This window comes from Globicephala melas, chromosome 14 (genome assembly GCF_963455315.2).
Source record: "Globicephala melas chromosome 14, mGloMel1.2, whole genome shotgun sequence".
Lineage (NCBI taxonomy): Eukaryota > Metazoa > Chordata > Mammalia > Artiodactyla > Delphinidae > Globicephala > Globicephala melas.
The window spans coordinates 55,786,185-55,808,343 of record NC_083327.1 but is presented as its reverse complement, the minus strand read 5'-3'; the positions used below and the strand labels follow the sequence as shown (position 1 = coordinate 55,808,343).

The 22,159-nt window shown below is 35.9% G+C and overlaps 1 protein-coding gene across 1 annotated transcript in view; it reads right to left on the bottom strand.

The window, feature by feature from the left end:
• LAMA2 (laminin subunit alpha 2) overlaps positions 1-22,159 on the bottom strand; it is a 606,143-nt gene that overhangs the window by 441,136 nt on the left and 142,848 nt on the right. Inside the window, exons 2-3 of the mRNA XM_060283517.2 lie at positions 8,458-8,628; positions 2,319-2,431 (exon numbers count right to left, since the gene is read on the bottom strand). Coding sequence (XP_060139500.2) covers positions 2,319-2,431; positions 8,458-8,548 — 204 coding nt within the window. The 5' untranslated portion in view covers positions 8,549-8,628. The remainder of the gene's footprint in view (positions 1-2,318; positions 2,432-8,457; positions 8,629-22,159) is intronic.

Sequence of the window (22,159 nt, the reverse complement as noted above, 5' to 3'; positions counted from 1 at the left end):
GCTGCCTTATCAGCTAATTGTAAGAAGTAAATGATATAATAAGGATGTCCACATTTTCTCTGTTGCCAATGCATTGTAACATGACTTCCTGCAGATTTGCCCCTTAATTGAATAGGTTTAAGAACCTGTTCCACAGTTTGTTCCTCCAAAGCCTGAGGCTAAATAAGAGGTCTAATTCCCCTTTCTGTCTGTGGAATTCCCTTATAAAATCTGATTACAAAATCTGCTTAGCTTTTTACATTATTAAATCATTGACTAAATTAAAATCTTGAGACAAGTAGAAATAAGGATTTATTTTATTTTATAGGCTGTGTTCTGCTTCTCTTAAACACATGATGAGTTGATTTACAGGAGGTAAGAGAGGGCTGAAGTGCATAAGGGCATGGGTGGGTGCCATTCTGGGATATGAGGCCATACGAGGACACATCTGTGCCACTTCCATGAGGTGTACTCCAGACTCTGGAGACCGGTAAACTGATCTTATAAACAGATTCCTGCCACTTGTTATGAAGACTGAACTATAAAAGATGTCTTGAATATTCACACCTCTGAAGGCCATTAAACTAAAAGGGAAGAGGGTTGAGCTCAAAGGATAGTATAAGTGACTTGTGCAAATTATATTAACAATTGAGTCTCCTGCTCCATGTGTGATTTAAAAGAATAGGCAGAAAGTAAACCAGAGCAATGAACCATCACTATTTACTGATTCCCTATCCCAGGAGATGACCCAAGGTAATAGACAGCAGACTCACTCCTGATTGGAAAGTTGGATTGCAACTTTCAACGACCACATGATGGGGGACAACTGCTGTGACTGGCAAAGGACCAAGTTGTCTTTATCCAGAGAGGGATAAAGTCCATTTCGAGGCTAGGATTTTCAGGAAGTTCATGCATAAGACTTCATTGAACTAAAGCATAATTGATCAACGTAGTAGTTTGCCTGCTTTCCCTGATTGTGCTCTGAGATTTCCTGAGAAATACTGTTAACTCAAGGCTGACATTCAGCTGCTGGTATGGGTAGAAATAAATACATACCAGTTGGCAGTTTAGCTGCAGCACTGAGTCCCTGCTGCTACCCTGTTGCTCAAGTCCTGAGGAGTCCCAAGTGGGTGGAAAGAGTACCTGCTGTGAGACCCACTAACTGGCCCTTTGCAATTCCTGAATATGTGCCCCCTGGCCAAAATGGGCCTCAAACCTGAAGTGGGTAGTTCGTATCCTATTGATGATAAACAGCATCCATTAGGGAAATGCCTGGTGCCTATCTAGCCTCCTGAGAAGGTGACAAACCCCCACTGGCTAGTGCTTTCCTCCACTGTGATCACATGTGGAAACGCAAGCTCTGCAGTTACGGTATCTGTCATTAACTATTTTAGCCATATCCTCTCCACTAACCCCAAGCCCCTTTGCTGCTCTGCCTCTACTGGGTCAGGGAGGAATGCCTAAGTACCTTTCCTATGCTATCCCAGAGAGTGAGAGAGGAACAGGTTGAGTTAAAAAAGTCATCTAAGTTCAACATTTCCAGTCTCAGCCTTCAGTCAATCAAATAAACTTTTGTATTTGGAATAACAGTAAAATATGGGAACATTTTTCCAGACTCCATCCTATTTGCAAGCCTAAATAATTCTTGATGAATACTTTCCACCTGACCTGAATACTGTAAACAGAAAGAAGAAAAAAATTAAGGTAGAAGGCACTATACCTACGTACCACAAACTCTAACAACTTCTAACATCAATTTTATACAACTACAAGGCTTGTTACCTCATTACTGGCCCAACTTTAAGAATCAACCGTCACATCTTGCTCAACTCCCAGTAATGAGAGGCAATGTACTCATGAGTCCTGTTATCCAAGAACCTTTTCATACACCCACCATGAGCAGAGTGGCAGCACTCTACTATTTTAAAAGTTTTAAAATGGCACTATTATATTTTCTTTATGTAAGATTTCATTGATCAACATTTTTATCATTAACTCTCATTGGCCAGAACAGAGTCAGCTCCTAATTCAGTTCTAAACCTCTCACGCGAATTCATTTTATTGGGCTGGCCCAAAAGTGAGTTTGGGTTTTTCTGTAAGATGTTATGGAAAAAACCGAATGAACTTCTGGGCCAACCCAAATAGTTGTGCTTTAGAAATAAATGCCAAATATTTTTAAATAGCAATTTACTAAATGAATAAGCCCCTTTGTTCACTGTATCAAGAAAACAATGGAGGGTAATAAGAAAGAGTATCCTTTCACCCAAGAACTGCTAACTACACAAATAGCAAATCCAAGATCCAATTTCAAAGTGGAAAAGTAAAAAAAGGCATAATACCTGCTGTAAATCCAGTGTAATTGTCACATAATGGTATTCGATTCCATTCTTAATACTGGGACTCTGCCACCAAGTGTTCTTTCCATCAATAGCATTTGTAATCGGGTGTCTCACTATTGAGTCAGCAGCAGCATGTGAAAGAAGAAAAGATCATATGAAGAATTTATAGCTGTTTTTTTAAAGTAAAAAGTAAAACTAAGTTAAAACCATCATCATGTGAAGGTCAAACATTAAAGTAACATAAAGAGAGAACAATTCATATCTTTAACAGAATTTGGTTACTGTCGACTTTTTCACAGCGCTCCGCAAGGTAGTGTGAAATGGTTAAAGACTATAAGAGAAGAAACTGTGCAGCACTCTGGCCATCAACGGAAACGGGCAACTCTAAAGATAACTATAGAAACTAAGTGTGAAGAAATGAATTTGAAGTCTAATTGGTGTGTCAGTCATTCAAAGAAGCAAAAACTCTACTGTTTGAGGCAGCTCTAGTATGACATCAACTTTTTGAACAGAAACATAAAATCCTGAATTGTGGTTGAAAGGTACTTGAAGATTTGCCCTTCTGACACATACATTATTACCAGGACTTGGGCAATTCAATATGTATCTGGTTTTAATAGAAAATGCTGTCAAATCCATCCTATGAGGCTTTTTGCAGTCAGTCCTCAATCTGCCAACTTTCTATTTAAACCACTATTTAAAAATATAATGAAAGATACTCCAAATCTCCCATCCAGCGATGCCTGTCCCCATAATCACTAACTCAGTGGAGGGGTATGGACAATAAAAGCAAGCAAAGAGAGCTTGGCACATGAAACTCCATCCTACTAACTAAACATGGATCTCCCCTTGCCTTTACTCCAGATACATGAGAACAGGACGTATTGTGAAAATTAAAAAGGAGACTGGCAATAAAAAACAGGAGGTGTGGACGATCGTTGCCACCTCCCCCCACAGTTCCTTCTTACAATCCTCAAAACTCACACATTCTTCATCTCCTCCCACTTAGTTCCATGCATCTCACAACAGCAACCATTACCTCTGGAGTGCCAAAGCTCTTGTTCCTTTTTGGATGCAGTCATTGGTTCTTATCTGCCATCTGTGCTTCTCATTTCCCAAGTAAGGAGGAACAGAACTTGTTCCTCCTCTGATCCGGCCCAGCTCAGGCACGGGTGAGGAAGGCAGGAGGGCAGTTTGCTGGGGATGTTCCTATTTCTATTCCTAGGGCTGCAGTAAGAGTTCTTAACTTCCTAACATCTCACTTGGACGTCAGCCTATTTGCCCACAGAAATGTAAATAGAGTGGAGGTTAGCTCCCCTGCTACTCTGATTAATTATGCTTTGGAGTGTCAGTCGTGAGAACTTTTATAACACTAATTCCTTGGGAAGATGTTTCAAATGAATGGCCTAAGAATACCCCTTTATTAGAACATAATCTTTTTTTGCAAACTGAAGGAATATTTCAAATAATAAACAAGCCATATCACTATGAGGAACAATCATGGACTACTTGCAATCTGTGGACGTAATGTAATCTAGCCAGGTGTTTTAATGATAATGGTGATGAAAGAGCATAAGATTTGAATCATGAAGTGCTGGAGTAGGAGCAGCTGGACAGCCTATCTGCACCCACCATTCAGAACTTAACTGACCACGGGCAAGTCACTTAAACTCTGTGTCATTCTTGAAGTGAGGATAACATAACTCCACTCATAGCACAGGTACCCAGAATCTTAACTCTCAGAAAAAAGTAAAAAAAAAAAAATTAAATGTATGTGAAAGAGATTTGTGGACTTGATACAGGAGTTCTAGCTCTTTATTTCTCAAAGTAATAGCGTTCAGTAGTAGCGTTCAGCCTACTCTTGCTATCATTTAAAATATCACTTATTTCATAAAATGGAGGATATTTAAAAACAACAAAAGTTTTAAAACAACATAATATTAAAATGAAGGATAATTCTTTGAAAGGTATTCATTTTATCTTCATAAAAAATTTGGAATTTTGTTTTCATTTTCTCATTTTGCCATGGACCAGTAATTGGATGGGAACTCTCAACTCACAGGGTTACCAGAGGAACATTAAAACCATTAATATTCTAGCCATTATTATGCATATACATAGAATTAATTATACATCTGTTCAAAATATGCAGGGTTCTGAATCTTTACTGGGGACAAATTACATTTAATAAAATTTTTGAAGATAAAAACCAAGCAAAAAGAAGTCCTCAGTGCAATAGGAGTCTGATAGTAAAGTAAAATCATCTTCAAAAAATTTACAAAAACTGAATATTCATTAAATTTGCTTTTTTCAGATTGTGAACATTTTTATTACATATTAATTTTATTAACATAGTCTGCTATAACCTGTTTAACTGAAAATATAAAGGCTTATATCTTTGATTTACTTATGGTAACATGAGTATATAAGACAGGACAAAAATAATCTATTTTTATTGGTAAATTACTTAATTCAGCTGAACATCTGGATGGGCTTTGTTTTGTACTAAGTCTTATCACATTAGCAGTCCACTGAGATGAGGCACCTTATCTCATTAATGAAAAGTGAAATTGCTGACTAAATTTAATAATTAGCACTAGTTAACTTGTTCTGCTGAAGCTAGGGAAAGTGTTAGGCCTTTATAACATCAACAAATACAAGAAGCATAACTAAATATCAAATAAATGTCCTTGGTGGTATGAGTGGGTGCTGAAATTGGCACATTGGGAATCAGAACCATAAATGAAATATTACTGGCACTGCTTCTGAAGAAAAATAAATATCACAGCAAACATTCCTTAAACATCCTCCTGAATCTTCTTCACAGATTGTGGGTTTAAAATGTGATAGAAAAACACACACACAACCACATTTCCAAATCATACTTGTGGCTCATAAGGTAGTTGTGAGAGAAGCTATCTAATTGGAAATTTTGATATCTGTCACCTCAGGTCAAATTGATATGAGAATTAGTCATGAAAAGGAAGACTGGGAGATGAATCAACAATTAACCATAATCCCCATTATGAAACTTGAATCATAATTAATTTGAAAATACTGATTAATTGTTGGCATACTTCCCTTATTTAAAAAGAGATAGAAACTTATAACATCCTCAACAGGGATAGTGACTCAAGTCAATCCAAAGGCTATGTGCATCTGAAAATTGGCGAGGCAATCACTGATGAAGTAAATCTTTCAAACTGCTATTTTAATTGGAAAGCACAATCTATTAACAGTCAGGAGGTGCAAATTTCCTTTTCTTTGTATAGTACTTAAGTACCAACCTTCCAGATTAATTCTAGCTGTTCAGTGAATCTGTGGAATTTTATCATCTGTTGCTTCAACTTTTACTAAAATATATCCATGTGGATTATTGCTAGATTTTTTATTCTTGTGGGGTATTATTCTTTCTAAATTTCTGGTTCCAAAACAGGATTTTGAAATGTAATGAAGCTGGTAATTTGAAATTAAATTAATCAAAGTAAATGTAGGCTGTGATAAGTTTTAAAAACTTACCACAACTAAATAAAATGGGAAATACAAAACATACCTCATATATGTCTTGCTTTACTAAAACAGTTTATTCACTTTTTTGTCCCAAAGTGAAAATATGGGGTGGGATTGCCTAAATACAGATGTCTCCCACTGAAAGACGCTGAATATTGAACTCTGAAGAAGGGAGTGACAGTCACTCGTAGACTTAATTTGGTGAATACATCTCACTGATTTTGCTACCAAGAGTGTCCACTCAATTATTTTCTACCTGAATCACTGCACCTTCCTTCCATCCTGTCTATTTACACATTTCCAGCTTTTTCTCCTTTCCTGGAATGCTTTTCCTTCTTATCTCAGGTAATTCAGGTTTTTAGAGCCCTTCTTGGAACTTTCTCTTGCTACTTCAGTTCCCACTGATGTTTTCCTTCTTAGAAATTCTACATCATTGATAACATGTACCCTAAGGTATAGCCCTGAGTTTACTGCTTAGAATATCTGTTTAATTGTCTTCTATATACAATTTTATGCATATGTATATATAGATAACCATACATATATACACATACATATACGTGTATATACGCACACACACACACAAACACGCATATATACGATTTTCATACTTTCTCTAACTCTCCTTCTCTGCCCAGCCCATCCTAAACACACATATACACACTCCCAACCACCCCCATCATTCCCTCCCAGCCATTCCATGCCTCCAGGCTTTCTCACATTCTCTGTGAAATCATCAAGGCCACCAATTCTTGCAACAATGTCAATTTCTCCCTATCAGGCTTCATCCTCTTCTCTAACGAACCTAAAGCTCATAGTCCATCAATTCATTTATTTTTTAATTCATTTTATTTTCATTTATTTACCTCAATTTTCTTGCTTTTGATGTTTCCCCAGGGCTCTGACCTAGGTCTTTTGCCCTAAACGTTTTGTACAAGAACAGCAAACAGATAGGATGTGTTCCAATATTCCCGACTCCTACACCCATAACAATCTACACCATAGAAAACAACCAGAGTCACTTAACAGGCAAGGAAGGTTTCTGATGCTTGCCATCTTTGGTTTCTCAACTTTTTGTTTAACATTCTGTGATATACAAGACCAGCAATTGTATTCATAAAAGTCCCAGTTCTCCAAACATATTAACGCTTTCAGTATCTCTAAATTGTATAATAGAGAAGGGACTATGCATTCTTCCCTTTAACCAGCTCCAAGAAAGAATGCACAGTGCCTCCCGACTTCCTTTTGGGATTAAAAAATATAAACTGTGAGAGAAAGCTTTCTTCGTTTTATGAGCATTATAACTTTTTTTAAAAAGAGAAGAAAAACTAAGTAAATTTTAAAATAGTATAATTGTGAAACTTTATTATAAAGCACCTCATTGACATTATTCACTTTATTAATCTCCCCAATATTTGATGATTTCCCAATGTATCAATATATCTATAAATCAACCTCCATCTCTAGAATTATCTCACACCATTCTCCCCTTCTCCATATAAACTCTTTACTCATTAAACCTAATTACTTATAGTTCTCTGAATAGATCATGCTATTTCATGCCTTCAAGATTTATGTATTTTTTATATATATATAATACTTTTCCCCTTTTCATCTTACTAACCCTTATTTTCTCAGTACATGGTCACTTTCTCCCAGGAATCTCTAGATGTTCCCTTAGCACTCAATTTAGTTTTGTTTCCCCTATTCCCCCCTCCAAGTCCTTTAAGTCAAGGACTATGTATGATTCAACACTCCGCTCCAGTAGAATGCATTTCTAGTAGCTGGTGTTCAAATGCTTGCTGAATAAACGCATGAATGAGTCTGAGATATCAGTGTGGTTCCTAGAGGCCACCCAAGAGGGCTTTGTATGACTCCTCTCCTTGAAACGCTCTTCTTGTGGTGTTTAAGAACCATATAGTCTGATTCCAGCCCTGTACCAGACTCATCCCTACCCTCTGCCCTCTGACATCTTCAGTTGCAGCCATTCCTAACTACCTGTTAGTTCCCTGAGCAAGTACTGTTTTCTGCCTTACTCTGAAACCTCTTCCTGGCATTCCTTCTCTTCCCTCTGTCTCCCCTTTGCCTGCTCAGCTCATATTTGGCCTTGGGTCTCAGTTTAGATGTCACTTCTGGCAAGCCTTCATCTACACCAGGACTAAATTTGTAACCCTCCCCTTTCTCCCTAAAGCCCCTATGCTCATTCTTTCCTTGGTACCTACCACATTACACAGCAATAATCTGCTTTCTGCCACTTCTTCAACTGAGCCAGAGTCCACATCTTATTCCTGTTGGATCCCCAGCAAAGTACCTGGCATATAAGTGACCACTGAATGACTAAAACATGAATTAATAACCACATCTTCAGATAATCTTCTGCAAGTGATAAACTTAAGGACTTCCACAAGTCTTCAGCTAGAAAACTCTCTTCAAGCACCACACCCACTACACATAAGGAATTCCACTAACGGTTGTTAAGTGACAGAGAGGGGCTGTAAGGTTCACAGTGGAAGTAAAGTTCTAGAAATTTGGGGGACCACAAACCCTTTGACTTTAATGCACTTTGACCTCAACATCCTCAATTACAGCTCCTACCCAGTGCCACACAAATTCATCCTAAAATACGTACGGTGTGGATTGCTGCTGTTTTGATGGCAGATCCGACACTGAGGGTTCCTCACGGGCTGCCCAGGGACGTGCTCTACCAATTTGCAATACATTTCAGGTCCTTTTTCTCCACATGTTGCATTTGTGGTGATGAGAGCACTGGAAGCAAGATTCAGGACAGCAGGGAATAAACCTAAAAAAGATGAACAAATGAAGGTGTGTGGGATCATTTTGCTGCATTTTAAAATGAAATTCAGATAGGATGTTTTCCAGAGCATTAAATTAAATGAAAAGGGAATAATCAGTTATAATTAAATATCTGACTTAAGTAAGTACACTACATAAGTAGCATGTGTTATCAAGCAAAACTTTTTTTTCTTTCTGGGTCTTAAATATGAATTCTAAAACTATCTTCTTAATTTTTAACCTCTAATACATAATTAGAAAATCCTGTCTCTAAAACATACTTTTAAAAAAGTCTTCTGTTATCTTCATGTTATTGACACAAGTCTTACTGAAACCTCCATTCTGCATTTCAGCCATTTTGTGAAATTTGTCAGGTTACAAATGTTAAAATAATTCAATCATCCCTAGAACATTACCTCTCTACCTTTAGACATTGTATTCTCTAGGTTGCTAAATGATTTATTATTAAATAAATAAGGTTTCTCTTCTGTCATTCATCATTATTTTGCATTTAGCTATACAATTATTATTTCATAAAATACATGTTGAGCCAACCCAATCCAAAAATGGGCAGAAGACCTAAATAGACATTTCTCCAAAGAAGATATACAGATTGCCAACAAACATATGAAAGAATGCTCAACATCATTAATCATTAGAGAAATGCAAATCAAAACTACAATGAGATGCCATCTCACACCGGTCAGAATGGCCATCATCAAAAAATCTACAAACAATAAATGCTGGAGAGGGTGTGGAGAAAAGGGAACACTCTTGCACTGCTGGTGGGAATGTAAATTGATACAGCCACTATGGAGAACAGTATGGAGGTTCCTTAAAAATAGAACTACCATATGATCCAGCAATCCCACTACTGGGCATGTACCCTGAGAAAACCATAATTCAAAAAGAGTCATGTACCACAATGTTCACTGCAGCTCTATTTACAATAGCCAGGACATGGAAGCAACCTAAGTGTCCATCGACAGATGAATGGATAAAGAAGGTGTGGCACATATATACAATGGATATTACTCAGCCATAAAAAGAAACGAAATTGAGTTATTTGTAGTGAGGTGGATGGACCTAGAGTCTGTCATACAGAGTGAAGTAAGTCAGAAAGAGAAAAACAAATACTGTATGCTAACACATATATATGGAATCTAAGGAAAAAAAGGGTCACGAAGAACCTAGGGGCAAGACAGGAATAAAGACGCAGACCTACTAGAGAATGGACTTGAGGATATGGGGAGGGGGAAGGGTAAGCTGGGACAAAGTGAGAGAGTGGCATGAACACATATACACTACCAAATGTAAAATACATAGCTAGTGGGAAGCAGCCACATAGCACAGGGAGATCAGGTGGGTGCTTTGTGACCACCTAGAGGGGTGGGATAGGGAGGGTGGGAGGGAGGGAGATGCAAGAGGGAAGTGATATGGGGATATATGTATATGTATAACTGATTCATCTTGTTACAAAGCAGAAACTAACACACCATTGTAAAGCAATTATACTCCAATAAAGATGATAAAAAAAAACAAAAACATGTTGAGCACATACTATGCCAGATACCATAAAAGGTTTGGGGGTTTGGGAATGAAAATACTATTAAGATGGGCTTATTGTGGGAAGTGATCCTGATCTGAATCTTGGAGGAGAAATAGAAATGTTTTTGATATAGAAGATGAAGAAGAAAAAAACAAACATACGAGGCAGAGGGAATATTATATGAGTATGGACTTTATTCTGAAAGCTTATATGGATGCTAAGTGACTGACAAGAGGACTGAATTTGTAACTGTTCTAACCTGTTAGATTATGTGATCATATATAGATGCAGATATGGATGTAGATATAGATATAGTATAGCTACCTACAGATTATACACAGAGTATGCACAATGGTTCACATGTATATCAACCCAAACCATTACCTGTTTGTCACTGTAATTTTAGTGGGATTTTCTTCTAGGTCTTTAAAATTATAATTTATAGTATTAAAAAAGTAGGTAGTAGGAAGGAAGAAATATGCTGAGAATCCTGTTCTTAAGAGGTCAAAACACCTTGCTGGCCAGCAGGATGAAGTTAGATAGTTAAGCCCCTTCTAGCTTCTTCAAACAAAAGCCACTTTACTTACACAAAAGCCTTGTCAGGCAGGAGCCAATATCTCTAAAACTGCCCCAGGACATTGTCAGTTTTACTCTGTGATCTTTGTCTCCCTCACCTCTGCCTAGTCTTGACCTTGACCCTGACTTTGGGTTCTGTTTTGTAGGTATGGGTGAGACTCCTCATGCCCTGCTTTGGTACAGCCCTGTGAGACCTAATTGGAGCTGGGTAGGCCTGGACTTTCTCAGATCTGAGGAATCATGGGAGGGAGCCGAGATGGGAAGATGGCTGGTGAAAATTATTTTCCTCTATGTCGTATGTTCCAAAATATAGAATTGGATTACATCCCAAATTACCCACAGCATTAAATGAATAAAATGTGAGCAAAATGACATGGTTATAAAAGAATTATGAGTATAGAAGTAACATTAAGAAGCTATTTCATATTCATTAATATGATTTAATCACCAGTAACCCCATTATGTAGATTTTATTAGTCCCGTTTTACAAGTGAAGAAAATGCAGCTCAGAGAAGACAAACAATATGCACAAAGTTATGAATTACCAAGATCAATAACTAAGATCTGAACTCAGCTCTTTAACTCAGAAGGCTAATTCTCATCAGGGCAGGAAGAAAAACCTGGTCCTTGGCAGAGCTTATCAATTTACATACTTAATAAAAGAAATAACTTACCCAGTCACCACCCCTTTGTTGTTTCATAGAGTTTTTCAATCATAAACTAAAGATGTTAATATAATTTACATTTATTTTCTTCCAGTTCTTTCCATTGATTTGTTTCTGTTACATTTATTGATCATGTGCTCAAAATTAACCTTTTCATAATTTAATTGCCTTGCTTTGTGATCAGGGAACAGGTGCCTTTTGAAATTTTATTAGCAATTTTGTTGTTTATTTTAAAAAATCAGTAAAGTGTATTGGTCAGGGAAGTTCCCCAAGTAGTTTCTAACGACCAATTTGAAGAGTCATTCAATATCTGAGCTTCTACTGAATTTTCAGCAGGTTGTATTATAGATTGCAGCCCATTTTCATTATAAGTTAAATCTATTAGACTGTACCTATTTATTCCCATTCAAAAGCAGCAGAGCAATATTTATTGCTATATTCAATATGGGTTACTTGGTTAAGATTATATAAACATTGCAAGTGTAAATGAACTACAAATAGATGGTGAACCTTTATAGAGTATTGACTTACAACCTCTTAATTAAATTCTTAATTTGAGGTCATGTAATGTTAATGACATAAAAGCCAGTCATCGTTACCAATATAATTATGTCTGACATTTTTTTTTCTGAATAGTATCTAGACTAAGTAAATTTAGTTGGATTTGTGGCTTAAAGAACAAAGTCTAAACAAAAAACAAATAATATTTATTCTCCCTATACTATATATTTTATTGGAGATTAGGATATGTATACTATATAGAGAATAATATAATAAATTCTTTTCTATAATATATACATTTAGTAAATAGTCTAGAAAAATTTACATCATGGGAAAAATAGAAATTTTGCTACAATATGGCAAACATTTAAAAATTCACCAAATTGTCACTGTTTTATTTGAATGTTTTTAGACTATATTTGCTTACTCACATACTGTGCTCTATTCATACAATTTTGCATGATTTTGATGATTGCCTTAAAACTCCACATTTTGGTTTTAAATGGCAGAAGCATCTATAAAACCTGCATATGGAGGTTCTACTTTCAGTAATTGTGAAGTAGCTCCTATTAAATTAAATCACTCACAGATAACAGCTATGAATTCTAAATAAAATACATTTTTAAAAATCTCAAATACTTGAAGACATTGAAGAACAACTCAAAACAGTTAAACCAGGAGGATGTGTATTCTTAGAAGGAAGATAATGGATGTGTCTCAGACTGCCCATTCAAGGTGGCTAAAACTCAAGTAGAAACCCACAATTTCACTGTCTTTTTTTTTTTTTTTTAACTTTACTGTCTTGAAGAATCAGAAAACAGAACCAAGAATGATCACAGCTGCTGTAAAGTGAGGAAGAAATACTGGAAAAAAGAAAGCCACAGACAGGGAACCTCAAAATATGTGTATAAACTCTTCCCTAATCTCTCATTAATAACAGATATGCATATGCCCTAGGCAGACTCTAAGTACCCCCGATTGGACTAAAAGAACAAAACAGTGATCATAGTTGCTGCATTCCATAGGAAAGACAAGAGTGTTTCAGTCCAGATAAGTTAACCAGTATAACACAAAACTATAAGATCGATAATTATTCTTCAGAACATATCAGAATCCTAAGTTTTCTACCATGGATTGTTCACAACATCCAGAATGCAATTTTACAAAAAAATATTAGATAGACTTACAAGGAAACAATAAAATGCCACCAGTACTTAGAAGAAAAGCAGTGAATGGAGACAAACACTGATATCAACCAGATGTTGGAATTAGTACACAAAAAATTTTAAGCAGCTTTCATAACTATGATGAAAGACACACACACAAAAATGCTTATATTAAAAAATAGAGAATAGAAACTACAAAAAATATGAAATATACATTCTGGAACTGAAAAACGCAATATCTAGAATAAAAAATATTACATGAGATCAGTAAAAAAATTGGAGGACTTCCCTGGTGGTGCAGTGGTTAAGAATCCACCTGCCAATGCAAGGAACACGGGTTCGTCCCCTGGTCTGGGAAGATTCCACATGCCGTGGAGCAGCTAAGTCCGTGCGCCACAACTACTGAGCCTGCACTCTAGAGCCTGCGAGCCACAACTACTGAGCCCGCAAGCCACAACTACTGAGGCTGCGTGCCACAACTACTGAAGCCGACGTACCTAGAGCCCGTGCTCTGCAACAAGAGAAGCCAGCACAATGAGAAGCCCACGCACCACAACGAAGAGTAGCCCCCCACTCGCCATAACTAGAGAAATCCCGCGTGCAGCAACGAAGACCCAATGCAGCCAAAAAGAAAAAAAAAAAAGAAATAATATATATAAGTATATATCTGTGTGTATAACCATACATACACATATACGCACATACACATATATGTACATATATGTATATATAATTCATGTCTCTCTTTGGCTTTTATAAATTATCAATACCAGTAACAATAGAATCTTAATTTGACATTTGTCAAATCAAATGTGTAAAAACTGGTTAGATACTACAAAGGGAAACTGTTTTCAATCCTGTTCAGAATCAGAAGAATGGAGAGAAAGAAAACCCTGAATTAGCAAAACAGCTGAATGTCTTTCCAAGACACCTGCTGGCCAGCAAACAGCAGGTGAATTTATTTTCCTGTACAGCTTTCCAGCTCTTCCAGCTTTTATTTTATAAAAATGAAGAACTTTGACAGCATCATATTTAATACATGTTTGTCTTTTGAATAACTACAAGTGAGTCACAGAGAAATGCATTTTACATATCAGTAAGTGATCTGCTGTGTGGCACAATTCAGACTCGTTCCTTAGGATTTAGGCAATGTTTCTCTAGGTGAAGAGCCAGAGGGTTGTTATAGAGTAGGAAAAACAAGACTATTTCGAATTTGAGCTTTACAAATGAGGAAAATAACTCCCAGAACCTAAAAGGCACAGCTGATTTTCAAACACAATTACTGTAATCCCAAATAAATTAGAATTAATTTTATCATTAAAGATCCACCCTGCCTCACTCCTCTTCCTGCTCTAAATGAAAATCCTTCTCACCTCCTACATCATTCCTGAGTTCTGTGTCATCTAGTTCTCCTTTTCCCTTCTATATGCACACCCACAGGCCAACTTCCATCGTAGTTTTACAAGTCCTATAATTTATTACCAAATGTTCCTTTTTAAGAAAGCACTCCTTCAACCTGCTTATTGTAATTGAAGCTTTGATTTCCTCTGAAAATGACACTTCATAGATTTCCCCAGTGGATCCCTAGAAGCACTGGGAAAGGAAAAATAGCCTCCTTCTGGCTTCTAAATGCTACTTACAAATCAGTTCCTCTCGTTGGCACTCATATCTTAAAAATTCCAAGTCACCCAACCTTTCTAAGTGCTCACCTCCGTTGACTGACTTCATGAAGACCATCTACAAAAATACTGGTAACTGATTCACAGTAATCTTCATCCCCCAAATCTCTGTCATTCTTACTAATAGGTGAACATAAACCAGCATTAATAAAATGTTACTCCACAGAAACCAGAAAATGTTAAAAAAAAAAAAGGTACTTTAAGGACAAATATGTCTTACTTCTAATCTTAATTCTAAGATCTCTGCTTCCAATTAATTGTTTTGTCTGCAGCTTAATGTTATCTATCTATCCATCTATCTATCTATCCTTTCAGGTAAACATATCCTATCTGATCTTACATCTAATGCAACAGCACCCATACTAGTCTTCCTTCATGACTCCACTTCCATTCATCTTCCAAACTGCTGGAGAAATTACCTTCCTAAAAATTAAGTCTGATCATATCACCTTGTTGTTTAAAACCTCTGTGAGTTATCTGTTGCCTATAACATAGCAGCCAAATTTCTTGGTAATCTGAACATTTATAATCAGGCCCCTATCTACCTCTCTAAACTCATCTGTTTCCATCCTCTTTCATGCCTTCCTACACATCCAGAGTACTAACATCTTACTGTTTACAAATATATCAGGTGCTTTGAAAATTCTTTGTCATGACATTATCTTGTCCATAGACCATTTTCCTTTTTTTGCTTACATGGTCATCTACTCATCTTTCATGACCCAGCTCAAATATCCACACCTCTGTAAAAATGTTTCCTCAACTTTGCAACACAGAATTGGTTATTACCTTCTTGGTGTCTACATAGTACTTAGTTTATATTTTATTATAACCCTTATCACACTGAAACTTTAATATCTTTTACAGTGGATCTCCAGTCTATAACATTATTGAGTATGGGGATAATACTAGCTAGCCTATAATAGCACTCAAATTTAAATTTATTGAATGAGAATAAATTCATGCACTTTGTTATACAGCAGAAACTAACACACCATTGCAAAGCAATTCTACTCCAATAAAGATGTTAAAAAAAATTTTTTTTAATTATGTTTCATGATGAAAGTTTCCTTCTAGCTTATTTTATTTGTTTGTTTCCATCGTGCTCTTTATCTTAATTATATTTAACTGTGTGACGTTTGGTGAACCACCATTTTAAAATGACAGTGATATAACTCATATCTTGAAAGAAAATCTTCCTAATGTAGTTTGGCAAAAAGAATTCCTAAATATATTTTCTTGTTTTCATCAGTTAAAATATTAAACTAAATGAATATTGTCGAGTAGCTGTCTTCACTACCTGTGCCTAGCATACTATAATATTTTTCATTAACATTCAGAGATATTGATAGACATGTTAAATATCAATATATGTATTTTAATTTCTCAAATAATGTTTGTTGTTAACATCTACAGTCCAACTCACAAAGACCATCGTTAACATAATTGATAACAGACAGTACTTGGAGACTTGCTATGGGAAAGTCATCCAGTCAATGAATTCTCTCCAATATATTCAATTTTTAAATAACTTTTAAAAATCATCACATATTTTTTACAGTAATACAATACACATTTCTCCCCCCGCCTCCTTCTGTCATCCTAGTCTTGATACACAATATTTCTCTTGCTCACTTATGCCAAGCATCTCTCCCCTCTCAAACGAATAAGAGGAAACTGTTTGAATGTTTCTGACTTTCCATTTCAGTCTCTAGGTCTGTGGAGCACTTTTAAAAATTCTCATGCAGGCAAACAGAGCTGTTTGCAAGTAATTCAGCATTTGAAAGACAAAAGAGAACATGCCAATTTAAAATGTTCTAAGACATGTCAAGGAAGAAAAGGAGATACTTGTCTGAAATCCTGAGCTATGTGGGTGTGTAGGAACACACTGGTATAAAAGAAAAATGGGACAAAACAACATGTTGCCGAAGAGAATGATTTCCAGCTGTGCACTGCAGGAAGTAAGTTAATGCTCCTAATCCATAATGCAGATGAAGAGTTTTACAGAACTAGAAAATCAGTCCAATGTGAACTACTAGCCATCCAGACACAACCATGTTTGTAAGCTGGAAGAAAATAATGCTGAATCCAGTTGTTCAGAAGAAAAACAAAAGGAGGGCATGTATTCTCATCCTAACAGGCCTTTCCAATATGTCTGGTACTGTTGCTCAGTTCTCCTCTTTTCAGCTTCCAAAATAAAAGGATATTTTTGGAGGCTTAAGGGTTGGTTTGGTCTCCTTTCTTCTTTTCTAATCAGAAAAAGTAGTACAATTTCTACTTAGTACATGTTAAAAATTGTTTAGTTTATTCTAAACAAAGATGAAAATTTAAGTATTTTTATTATTATCAGACACAAAATAAACCAGATGCAAACACACATATTCCAAAGGGTCTTAAGCAAGTTTTGCTTATGGAATATCAACTCTATGTACAGATATTCTGACTAAAATAAGGATTACAAGGGCCATAATAAACTCAAATGCCATCTTAGCCACTTGACCCAACCAGGCGCTATAGGATTTTATTAAATTTCTGACAAAGCATATTATTAATCTTATTAAGACAGGATTACATCATGGATTTTCAATAACCTAAAATGATACATATATAAGAAAATAACTGTCATTATGACATGGATTTCTGGTAAGAACACTAACAGATACACCAGGAAGGACATGACAATACATCTCTATGACAGTGACTCAAAATAAGGCATTTGTACTCAAAGTTCCTCAAACTCCTCAAAATATATATATTTTAAACCAACTCTCTAACTACCGTATGCTCATTAAATGAACTTGACCACACTATATCTGATCAATAAAGACTTCTTGAGATGGATAAATAAATAAATTCAGCAAAATATCATCTCTAGGGCTAGATTGAATAGATTCTTTTTCAAACTTCAAATTTATATCCCCAAAATACAGATCCCCACTACTCTCACTTCCATTATTTGTTGAGGACCTGGTGGACATTGCCCTGGTCACAAAACTTCCATTCCTTTCAATTTGCGTGGATATCTCACCCACTATCCATTTAAAATTAGTATCTACAAACTGCTTTGTTTTTATTTTAATTTTTTTAATGTTCCACTTGTAGAACAATCGTGAATCATCCTAGAAGTTTTCAAAATCATATGATAAAAAATAATTATTATAGCTGGGGCACTTACTTAGAATATTCTAACATAAGGGTACCCAAAATATTCATTGAGGGGGTGGCAGTTAGGGAGAAATAGACTGTTTCCCAGCTTCCTCCAATCTCACTTCATCCATATCAGCAGAGCATATGTTCAGTATCTGCTCTCTTCTCTCCTGCCTGGCTTCCAAAACCAAGCTATAAACTAGATGTCTCTTTGGCAGGTCTGTCTGCAAACTCAAAATGAGAAGTAAAAAAGGCAAAGGAGAGGAAATGTGAAACAATTTTAAGTCACTGAAAACGAAATTTAGAGCCTTAAATTGGCAATTACCCCACAACAGAGGTGTATAGAAAACAAAATAAAAACTTTGTGTCTGTGTCTGCTGTTGACAATCCAAAGTACAAAAATATAAGAAAGCTCTAAATTAATTGCTCTGCAAAGAGCATGAGCTTATATTTACGGCCCTCAAACAAAACTATCAGAAGGGACTCAAGTAAGCTTTGGTGCATATAATGGCAGCAGGAAAGACGCTGTTCCCCATGGGTCCTGCTCTTTAAGGACTGCTAGACAATTTCTTATTTCTAATGATGAAACAGATATTTTTTAAAACAAAACCAAAAACGCTATTCTACATTGTGCTTCCTCTGGCTTAAAAGATCTAGACAAAAGGAAAAAGAAAAGTCACATTCATTTACTATGATCTTTTTCATTTGTTTTTATCAGTAAGTATTAGACTTCCTCAGGGCTTGATCCTAGATCCTTTACTTATTTCATTCGCATCCCCAAATAATCTCCAAATAATCCGCAATAATCTCATCTACTTCTAAACCATTTACATACCATCTGCATAGTCAATGTGGAGTTATAGCTCCAGGCCAGATATTTTTTCTGAAGCTCCTGGTTTAATTATCCAAATACCATACTACCTCCACTTAGATGTCTCACCAGCACCTCAAACTTAATCTACACAAAGCAGAGCTTGTGATTTCCAGTGCTCAGGCACCACCACCGTCCCCACACAACCGCCCTGAATTAGCTACTCCTGAGTTATTTCTAGCTCAACACATTTTATTTTACCCACCCAGTGTCTCATACAGAAAGCTAGGCGTCATTGTGGATGGATTCCATCACCAAAAACTATTCTAAGTCCAAAATTAATTTCAGATCCATACGCTTCTCCCCAGCGCCAAGGCCGAGTCACAGGCATTTTTAGCATCTGGATTTTTGCAATAGCTTCTTAAATGGACTTCTGACTACCCTTTGCCTTTCTTCAATCCATTTTTAACAAAATGGATTTTCTTAAGATGCAAATCTGATCAAGTCACTCTTAACATCTTTCAAGGGAGTATAAGTACACCTAGGTTAAAATTTAAAATTATTATCCTATTTTATATAATATTCTCTCATCACATTCAAAGAATACTACCTTTAGTTAGTTTCTAGAACAAGGCTCTGTTTTTTCCTTCCTCAGGATTTTGCCTAGAGATCCCTGCCTCTTAACTTTCCTCCACTCTTTATACCTTCCTATCTTTCACAAATCTTTTCTCCTTATACCTTAATTCCTCTGAGATCTTTCCTAACCCTTTCTAAACAATCCCCCATTTTAATCCCTAAATATGCCATACTTTGCCCATGTGTAATTTTATTTAATGATTACTTACCCAAGGTCTATCTCCCATACTGGAACAGAAACTCCATGAAGGAAGAAACCATGTTTATTTTATTTACTTTGTTCCACTGTATTCTCAGGGCCTAGCGAGGGCTGGACACACAAAGGTGCTCAAAAAGATTCTCTAAGGAGAAATTAACCTTAGAACTTAGGGTATAATTGTATGCCTAGTCTGAAGAAGTGGAAAACTTCCTTTTGTCAAAATATAAAAGAATAAAACATGAAAAAAGCAAAACAAAACCAACACACACAAAAAAAACCCACTGATACATCTCTTTTATTGTTTTAGTGACTTGACAACACAGACAACGTTAGTCTCCAGGGCTAAAACCATTATTTCCTTAAAGTTTATTATGTTAATTGTCTTCTTAAACCCAAGTCCCTAAGCTCTGGGTAGTTTCTTATCTTCTATCTTAGAAAATAAAACTGTCTTTTGTGTTTTATGTGAGCAACTTTGAATTCTCTCTGGGATTAGATTGGTTTGGTTGATAAATCAGAAGTTAGATTTATTGATTGATGTATTTCCCCACACCCTGGTCTATGTCCATCCTCATCCCAAAGCCCCTCTACAAAAAAAAAATTTTGGAAGATATAAATATATAAATGTATGGTTCTAATAAATACAATGTTACAGTTATGCTCATCACTGGAACTTTATATTGTATTATCCCTTTCAAATTGTACCAGGTCTTAGCCTGATCCATAGGCTGAAGAATTAGAATGAGAGTTGTATGAAAAAATACTTCACAGCTGACTCAAGCATCTAATTCTAGTTTATGCTTTAAAAGCAAATTCTATGCAGCTTTAGTATATCTATGGAAATACTTGTTTTATGGACAAATTTTTTTCAAAGTGAGATTTGACAGTGTTTATAGCAAAACACTTTGTTCTCCAGCAGCTGTTTGAACACACATATAAATATGCAAGAAAACTCACAAATATTCTGTTTGCTCTTGTAAATACTTGAAGCAAAAAATCAGCATTTTACAGTCATTTAGCATAGTGTTGCTAATAATACTTTTCATTTACCAAGCACATATAAACTCTCATATATAATGAGGTTTTTGTCACTTTTGCTTTTGCATTTTTACCAACATTCTTTGACCACTAAACTCTTAGTTCCTTGAGGGCAGAGACCATAATTCATGAATCTTTTTATTCTCAGAGACAACTAGAGTCACTGACATCAAATAGATGCTCAGTTAATATTCATAATATTAATGAATATCAAAAGTGAATGAGATTCGGTGAATTGATTTCATCACATCAGTTCTAACTCCTTTTTAAAAATTCTGGAGTAAGTATATTTGTTCTAGTTTGAACTAAAACAAACAAAAAACAAAACCAAGAACCATGAACTTTCCTTTGTCTCACGGTACGTACTGTTAACATTTGTTTGAGTAATGCAATTCATTGATCATAATAAAAGAGTAGCACTGAATTTTACAAAGATTTTCATTTATCACTTGACTCTCACAACAAAACTATAAGATAGATGGTATAGGCATTATTCACTCGATTAAATAGATGAAATAACAGAACATCAATAACGACAGACCATTTCCTAAATATAGAACTTGTGTTTTTCAAATCCAATCCCAGTTTTTCTTCGACTGCATGTAACAAATTCATTGAATTCCTCCAACTCTCCACTCAGCTAGGCAGCAAATTAATACAAGAATGAAAAACACAGGCAAACCTTCCACCTTCACAGAGCTTCAAACTAGTGCCAGAGAATTATATAATAGAATTTTTGCATAAATTGTATTAGAAACGATAAATGAAGGACTGGAATTAGGGGGTGACAGCAGGCAGCAAGGAGAGAATTTCAAAGATACTCAAAAAGTCTGGCCAGAGGTCAAGCCCAGAGGGTGTCCTAAGGTAAATATGGCTATAAGCCCAAAGACACCAGATTTAACTAATCTTCACCTTAAATACCTAGGCAAGGACTTGAAACCTAAGTTTGGAGATGCAGAAATTATAGCTATGGATCTCTGAGAAGGGGTCTGATTCTGAGTCAGCTGCTTTCAAAGGGAAAACCTCTGCATTCTAACCTAAAGGCAGAGGTAGCCTTTGCAGTGGGTAAAGGCAAGAAGGCTCTACAATTAGTTGCCCTAGAGATCTGAGGAAAAAGCAACCATGTCATTCCTAAAAAATCCACTTACGATTTTCGAAATTTGAAAATTTCTGAAAAACTACTGTCAAAATGTGACCCCAAATAGTTTAGTATTGCAGGCTAAAAACATTTTCAAAAATGTCCTTTGGTCTTGTGGGGGCTTTTTCCTAGTTTTTCTCATGATTATTTGGAAGCATGTCTTTTTTCTCCAATTATTAGTAGACATTAAGATAATAACTCATCACCACCAACTTTATGTTCTTTAATAACTTCAGTCACTTTAAATGTTCTAATTTTCTGTAGAGCTCCTACCAAATAAATACAACTGCAAGTATTTCAAAGATCTTCAAAAAGGGTTTTGTTTTTTTTTAAACATCTTTATTGGAGTATAATTGCTTTACAATGGTGTGTTAGTTTCTGCTTTATAACAAAGTGAATCAGTTATACATATACATATGTCCCCATATCTCTTCCC